The 8078-nt window shown below is 54.5% G+C and overlaps 1 protein-coding gene across 7 annotated transcripts in view; it reads left to right on the top strand.

Annotated features, from left to right (window-relative positions):
- The first annotated feature begins 3750 nt into the window (after nucleotides 1-3750).
- Nucleotides 3751-8078, top strand: part of IQSEC1 (IQ motif and Sec7 domain ArfGEF 1) — a 611669-nt gene continuing 607341 nt past the window's right edge. For 2 of the 7 annotated variants that reach the window (XM_075939721.1, XM_075939719.1), the window contains exon 1: nucleotides 3759-4933. In XM_075939721.1, coding sequence (XP_075795836.1) covers nucleotides 4662-4933 — 272 coding nt within the window. In that variant the 5' untranslated portion in view covers nucleotides 3759-4661. Of the gene's footprint in view, nucleotides 4934-8078 lie in introns of all 7 variants that reach the window. The other 5 variants (XM_075939730.1, XM_075939722.1, XM_075939725.1 and 2 more) reach the window with 5 other exon arrangements.

Below are 8078 nucleotides of genomic sequence, written 5' to 3'. Positions count from 1 at the left end.
TTTTAAATAACCTTTTTTGAAAAAGCAATCGGACATGATTATGCAAATGAAGCACGAAATTTGTAATTCTGTGCTTCATTTGCATTTTTTATTTCCTTCATTTACATTCCTCTTTCGAAAGAGGAATGTAGTCTAGATGCACCCTGAGAACCAGGTATAGGATAAACACTCAAGGCAAGAAAATGAGGAATTATATTAATAATGATGTTTTCCTGTTCTGGATCATTCCATCACTATTTAGCCAAGGTATGGGATTTAACACCTTTACTATTGCAAACAGTTTCAGAGGGATAGCCAAGTTAGTCTATAACAGGAAAAACTTAAAAAACAACAAATACTCTAGTAGCACCTTAAAGACTAACAAAACATGTAGATGGCATCTATAGCTTTCAGGAGCAAAACCCACTTCAGATGACTGGAGTATTGGAAGTCCAGATCCAAGAATAAATAAGGGACGGGGGTGGAGAGGAGGGAAAAAAGAGAGAAAAGGAGGGGGAAAAGAGACACAGAGAGAGAGACAGTGAGTAGATGGTTCAAGTAGTTACAAGAGGCTGATAAGAACAATTAGCACCTCCATTGTTTGGTTGGTGTTAAGTCATTAGGATGTGGAAGGTAGTGTGCTAGCCAGCAGATGTCCCTGTTCATTCCCTTTGCATAAGAATTAAACTTGTAAATAAAGTTAAGTTCCAATCCTTCCATGTATATTTGGCTTGTGGAATTGGCATGAAACAATACGGTGACTTGGAGATCCATTAATGCGTGTTCAGGCAGATTAAAGTGTTCTCCAGCAGGTTTCTGTGTACTGCCTTTTCGGATATCTGATTTGTGTCCATTAAGTCTTTCCCGTAGAGACTGTCCAGTTTGACCACTATACATGGCAGTGGGGGCATTACGGGCATTTGATGGCATAGATCACATTAGTGGATGTGCAGTTAAATAAGCCTCTGATTTGGTGGCTGATGTGGTTGGGTCTAGTGATGAATCTGCTAGTGTAGATGTGTCTTGCAAATATTGCCATTGGCTTGCTTGAGCGTAACAGGTCAAGCTGTTGGTATTACACAACTCAACTGAAAGCACAGTGACTCCTCACTCTGAGAGAGTATTTTTTCATTACTGGCTAGGAGGGAAAAGTCCACCTCCTAAAATGATCAACAATATTTCCTACAGGATGCAAGTTTTCCCTGCGCTTTCCCATGCAAGAACTGACCAGGCCCTGATTAGTTTATGAGACTGGACAGGGTTTTATCCCAAGATTATAAAGTTACAAATGCTATTTCACAATGCCATGTCTGGAGCTTCCATGTTTAAACAGGCTGGGCTTCACTTCCCTTTATTGTCCTACCAGGGCAAGTCTCAGTACAACAGGATCTTTTGGAACAAACCGCTTGCGCCTGCCTCACATTGGCATGGAACCTGAATGTGTTATCGATTCAATTCCTGTGCTTATTTTCTGAGTATGCAAGTTTCTTAAGGTATCCAACATGATGCAGGTATGCAGGCCCTTGGGAATCAAGGAAAGAATCAATTCCCTATAGAGACACTAAGCTATTCTTAATCAGAAGTGTATCAGGAGGACACTAGTGGGAGACTAGGAAAACAGCTTTTGTTCTTTGGGGGGCTCTGGGGATTGGATGCACTCTCTCCAGGACAGCTGGTGGGTCCCTGGGAGTAGAATTCCTGTTGGGTGGGTGTGAGTTCCTCCCTGCCTAGTGTGGGTGAGAAAAAGCAGCTGGACTTCTGACTGACAGGCAGACCTCATTAGCTTGTTAATGAACTCATGAGGCTAGATAAAGTACTGGTATCCTCTCAGAGAAGGGAGAGGCTCCTGACAGACAGCTGGGACCTTTCTGATTTAGCTTATTATTCCTCTGGCTTATCTTAAAGGGGGACTAGCCATGTAAACATAACCTAGCTCTGTAATTGAAGAAATGAGGGACTTGTGGGGGGGTTTTTTCCTGTGGAAGAAATGAAAATAGTAACTCCAGGAAGAGGAAAATGTTTCTTTCAATCATGTTTTGTGTCACTTATGCCAAAGCTGCCAGGGCCACATGAAACTCTACCTACCAGAAAAATCTTTTAAGCAGATACTAGTTGTACTAATGGCTGGTGTGGTTCCGCATGTGAAATACTTAATAAGCCTTTAATGTATACAGCTACACTAATGAATTTTGGGTGTCCTAGTTTGCATTTTATTATGCATATATGAATTTTCCCACTCCCTTAACTGCTCCATTTAACCCTGTGATAAATAAGCTGGCTGCATCAATTCATAGAATCACAGAGCTGCAAGAGATCTTAGGAGATCATCAAGTCCAGCCTCCTGCACAAGGCAGGACCAATCCCAACTATTAATATTATGTGTTGGGATCTTCTTCGTGTTTGACATCTCCTCAGCATTTTGTCTGAAAATTGTACACTTTTTCTCAATGTGATACAACTTTTTTGAACCCTTTTAAAAGTCCTAGCCTTCACCACATCCTCTGGCGAGGAGTTCCAGAGGTTGACTGTGCGCTGAGTGAAGAAACCTTCCTTTTGTTTGTTTTAAACCTGCTGCCTATTAATTTCATTCGGTGAGAAATCAAATTAAATGGAGACTTGATTATTCACATACCTTTGAAATAAAAGTTTGAATATGCTTATTCTAATTACAGGGAGGAATCTTTTCATTTCAGTATTTCCCCCCTTTATATGTTCAGAAGTCAGTTGTCCTTGGGAGATGGGAAAAGATATCTGAATGAGCCCAACACTGTAGGTGGATGAGGTATGTCCCTGTATTTAATATTTGATACTACCAAAATAAACTGCTAGAAAAAAAAATCAGCTATTGGGTGAGTAGATAAGGGGAGCCCTCCGATATCTCTGCCTAGGATAGTAGCCATAGCTGCCAGTAGCCCTCTGGTTTCCACTTTGCTGAATCAACCATGCTCCAGAGGCAAAGAAGAGGGAAAGCTGCCTCCAGAAGAGTGATAGAAATGTAGCCGTGTTAGTCTGGGGTAGTTGAAGCAAAATGCAGGACAATGTAGCACTTTAAAGACTAACAAGATGGTTTATTAGATGATGAGCTTCTGCAAAGAAGGGGATCAGCCACACGATTTAGAGATACTGAAAACTTAAAGTTGGAGGGGAGGGGAGAGGAAGGAGATGATGGAAGGGAAATAATAGGAGAGGAAGGAGTGCCAAAGGAAACAGTTTCCTCACATTTCAATCGTCTTTCTCCTTGCTCCATCCCACAGGCACTTTTTTAGGAGCCCTTCTTTTTTTCTGAGCACTCTGCATCCATTCTCCTGGCGTTAGCCATGAGACAGGGAGAAACCTGATTCCTAATAACTTTCTGCAGCCTGGTACAACCTTGACAGGCCCCTGTGTTTCCACCCCGAGAGGTTGGAAATGTCAAGCAGGCTGTCTCTTTGGTACACTGCAGAACCCCGAGCAAGTCTGACTTCAGGCAGGCTGGGAAAGAGCTCCCCTCTCTGAGCACGCTGGTGCTATGTGACTAGGAGTCCCTCCCGCGGCCCAGCAGGAAGCCGACTCCTTCGCCAGGTCTCCCATCAACCTGCATCGCGGATGCCTGGGCCGATGGTTCTAAAAATGCCGCGTGGCCTTAGGAAATCTCCGGGCCGCCTTTAAGCCAGGAGTGGCAGAGCAGAGTGATTAAAAGAGCAAGGCTCCCAGCTGCTCCCCGCCTGGGCAGGGTCAGCAGGGGTGAGTGCTGGGCAGGAGCGTGGGAAGGATCCCGCAAATACAAAGAAGACTCCTCCCCCTCCCCCACCCCAGTTTTAAACTCTTTGCTTCCCAGCTCGCTGGGGGTGGGGCGGGAGTGTCTGGTGAAAGGCACCCCCCAAATCGAGGTGTCCACCTGGGCTCCCCTCCCTACGTGCGTGGAGCGGACACTTCTCCTGAGCGCTCTCCCTCGGCCGCGGGGCGCCACCTGCTCCCCTCGCCCCCCTGGGCTGGGCGCAGCCTGTTCCCGAAAGGGGACGGCGCAGAGGAGGTGCCTGGCTGCCGCCCCTCGGGCCAGTAGCATCTTCCTCCCGGCCGTGCGCCCTGCGGCCCGGCTCCCCGCTGGGCCGCCCCTCGCCGGCTGACCCTCCTCCGCGCCCGGGCGCGCCCAGCGGAGGGAGGCGGCGGAGCCCGGCAGGGCAGCGCTGGGATGCGACCGGCCCCGCGGCCCCCGAGCCGCCACTTTGCAAACTCCGCGCGGCCGCCGGCGGAGGCAGCTGCTGCTACTTAAAGCGCATCAGGCGCAGAGCGGCTCGGGCTGCGCGCAGAGCGGCCAGCGGGCGCACCCGGCGCCTGCTCTCGGGAGGCGGCTGCCCGGGGCCCGCCGGCCACAGGCTGAGCCCGCTCCCGGTGGCGGGGGCCGCGGCGCGGCGGCTCCTGCTGCAGCCCCGGCCGGCTCCGTCCCCTCGCTCCGGACCCGGCGGAGGAAGCCGAGCTCCAGCAATGGCGGCCCGGAGCCGGAGCCGCTGCGCGCCGCTTTCGCGCTCTCCTGGGCATCCCTAGCTGCGGGCTGCCGGCGAGGAGTGGCCCTGCCGGGGGGCTGTGCGCCTCCCCCTCCCAGGCTCAAGTTCTCGGCGGAGCCGCCCGGCCAGCGCCTCCCGCCCCTTCCCGAAGCCGCTCGGGGCTGGGCAGGGCGGGTCGGGTCGGCGGCCAGCCAGGCCATGGAGAGCCCGGCGGAGAACCCCAGCAAGGCGGCGGAGTACCTCAAGGAGCTGAACAAGATCATCGAGACGCAGCAGGAGCTGCTGGAGAAGCAGAAGCGGAGGATCGACGAGCTGGAGCAGCAAGTGGCCAAGTTGTACCGCGAAAACGCCTTCCTGCAGGACGAGCATCACCGCCACCTGGCCACATGCCGGCTGCAACAGGGCATCCTCCCGGCGGGGCCGGGCCCGCTGATCCTGGGCGCCATCGAGGAAAACGCAAAGCACGAAAAGTAAGAGCTGCCGGGGGGGTCTCTTTGGGTCTCCTCTCCCACGGTCTGTCAGTGCATTGGCCGTAGGGTGCTCCCGGAAAAGCAGCTGCGCTCTTAGCCTGCGCCCCAGACCTAGTGCCGTGCCGCTGCCTGGCGGGGGCCAGTGGTGTGCGGAGGCACTGTCCTTCCCAGGGCTCTCTAGCGGGACACAGACAGTGCCGGGACGGGGAATGTAGCCGGGACAAGTGCGGGTGGGCACAGGAGCCAGGTCCCGCTCTGGACTCCTTGTGCCTAAAGCTTTGCGCCCAGCCAGAAGCGCTCCGGAGCCCCGGGCAGCCCCCTGTGACTGGGGCTGCTTGGGGCACGCCATGACGCGGGGCAGCGCCTGCACTGGGTTCAGCAAACGGAAGGAGATGCTGCTTTTTCCCCCTGACCCACCCTCCAAAACTGCACCCTCCAACTCTCTGGAGAGCTGAGTGTGTCCGGGGAGTGCACGCCGTGGGTACCGGCCCATCGCGGAGCGCGGCTTGGTACTTCGAGGGGAGCCCATTGGAATCTGTCTCGCCTGCGCTCCGATACTGGCCGGTGTGTGCGGTGTCTAAGGCGTGCAGTGAAGTGGGTACAGCCAGGGAAGCTGGAGCAGCTTTCGGGGGCCCCGGTGTCAGTGTGCAAAGCTCCCTCTCCCTCAGCTAAGCAAAATGGTTCTCAGAGGGTCAGTAAACATTGGCAGGTGGCCACCTTCCCAGCTGTGGTTAGTTGCGGTACAAACGGGCTGATCTAGGAGATTTGTTCTTCCTTTCCGCGGCTTTTGACTGACGATAAACGGTAATTAATCCTGCGCTGCTTACCGCGCAGGGAAAGCGGTTTAATTGCGCGAGATTTTTAGGTAACACAAGCATTGAGGACTAGCAAGAGCTGAGACGATGCGCTGGCGCGACTTTTGGAAATAGTAGTTGAGTGTGTTGCGCGGAGTGGGCAAAGCATGCATCACTTAGGAGCCCACTTGCGCTGCCCGTGCAACACAATGGGCTGCTTGTAGTCGGACACATTTTTGGTTCTTTATATTTATACACTTGAGCCTTGGCATAGTGGGCTTTTCTCTCTCCGCCCACACAACTTAGTCTTTAACTGACATCTCTAATTGCTTACTGATTCATACACCAACCAGGGCACGTTCACGGACACTTTATTGCATGACCAGGACGCCAGCAGCAGGCTATGTCTAAACTACACTCCTCTTTCGAAAGAGGAATATAGTTTAAACGTGCCCTTGGGTGTTTCGTAGTTGCTCTGAAACCGGCTATGTCTAGACTGCAAGCCTGTTTCGAAAGAGGCTTTTTCGAAAGATACTTTTGAAAAAGAGCATCTAGACTGCAAGCGGAACTTTCAAAAATGCAAGCCGCTTTTTCGAAAGGCAGTCTGGATGCTCTCTTTTGAAAAACCCGTTTGCATTCAAGAACGCCTTTTTCTGAAAGAGCACTTTCAAAAGAAGGCGTTCTTCCTCGTAAAATGAGGTTTACCACCGTCGAAAGAAAAGCCGTGTTCTTTCGATTTAATTTCGAAAGAATGCGGCTGCAGTCTAGACACAGGTGAAGTTTTTTTGGAAAAAGGCTACTTTTTTGGAAAAAACCCCTGAGTCTGGACACAGCTGGGGAGACGTGAAATAGCGCTTGGTCCGCTCTCGGTTGCGGGGTGTGAATCTATCCGCTCCCCCGCCCCCTCCCCAGAGAACTAGAGGGGCAGGGGATGCTGTTGGAGATGAGCCAGCCTAGCACTAAATCCTGAGCAGTTCTGACCTCCCGGGCTTCATGGGTTTTCCAGTGAATTAAATATCCCTGGCCTTAATTAGCGCGCTCCCTGCCGGCGGGGCAGGCTCCAGAGAGCGTAGCCTGCTGCCCAGGCAAAGCTGTTTAAATTCCACATTGTACCCTGGCCGGGAAGCGATGGGGAGTCGCTTCCCCTTGGCGCGTGTGATTTCAGAGAGCGCCCCAGGGGGGTGGCTGCTGTAGAAGCAGGGGCACAAAGCCGAGCGTGGCCGCTTGCCGGTGGGAACAAACTCTTGTCCCCGCTGCACGTGGCGGCTGCTCCCCGCGGGAGCCTTTGGCAAGTCGGTGACGGGAGGAGGCGGCGCTGCTGCTTCCCACTCGAGTCAGGGCAAAGCCGGGGTTGGGGGAGCGACGCAAAGGCCCCTGACCTCCCGCTGCCGGGGTGGGCTAGTGCGAGCCCAGCCCCATCGCCCTCGGGCAGGCCACGGGACTCGGGCGCAGCTACCGCCCTGGACTAAGCCCCCAGGCGCGTCCTCCGCTCCTCGAGCTGCTCAGGGCGGCTTGTTGTCCACGGGGGAGGCGGGTTGCGCCAGGCTACGCGCGGCTGCTCTTGAGCCTCCCTCCCCTGCGCTGTCCCAGCTCCGGAACGATCCCTATTCCCAGAGCGGCCTCTCCTTCCTGGCTGAGGCCCCCGCGCTTTGATCCCCTTGCGGAGGGGCGTGCTCGGCCTCGCAGCGCCCCCCCGGGGGCTGGGCTGCAGCTGCCCCGCTCCCCCTGCCAGCCACGCCTGGAGGCCAGCCGAGAAACAGCAGCTCTTGGGGCCGGGCGAGCAATCCACCGGCCGCAGGCTGCAGCTGGGCAGGCCTCGCACCCCTGCCTTGCAGCCCGCGCGGCTCCTCTGCTGCAGCCCGCAGGGCTCCGGGCTCAGTCTGCTAAGTGGATTGAGGCGGGCTCGCCATTAAGCCGGGATATTTCTGGCGCAGGGCTCAGCGGGGCGGGGCTCGGGGAGAAAGTTGCTGCTGAGCCGCGCGCTCCCAAGCCCGGGTCCTGCCTGTCTCGTGGGCAGCCCGCCCTGGGGCCGGGCACGGCTCGCGAGGCTGCCCTGCTATGGCAGCGGCTCCCCCGGGATGGGCTCTTAAAGGAGCCGCCTCATCTTCCACCCGGGCCTGCTGCCGTTGTTCGCGCTGCTGTGTCTGTCCCTAGAGCCCAGAGCGCAAGCGCCAGGCGGGCAGGGCTAAGCTAAGGCTGTAACCCACCACCTCATGCAGATGAAGAGCTGGGCGACCCTTGACCGTGGAGGACTGTGCAGGCTCCTGTGTGCAGAACCTTGCCTCGTTCCAGCCTTACAGCAGCACTTCCCTTCCCTTTTGTTGCCAAGCCCTGCCTGTTACCTGCCATTT

The sequence above is a fragment of the Pelodiscus sinensis genome, chromosome 11 (genome assembly GCF_049634645.1).
Source record: "Pelodiscus sinensis isolate JC-2024 chromosome 11, ASM4963464v1, whole genome shotgun sequence".
Taxonomy (NCBI): Eukaryota; Metazoa; Chordata; order Testudines; family Trionychidae; genus Pelodiscus; species Pelodiscus sinensis.
This window is presented reverse-complemented; position numbering and strand designations above follow the sequence as displayed.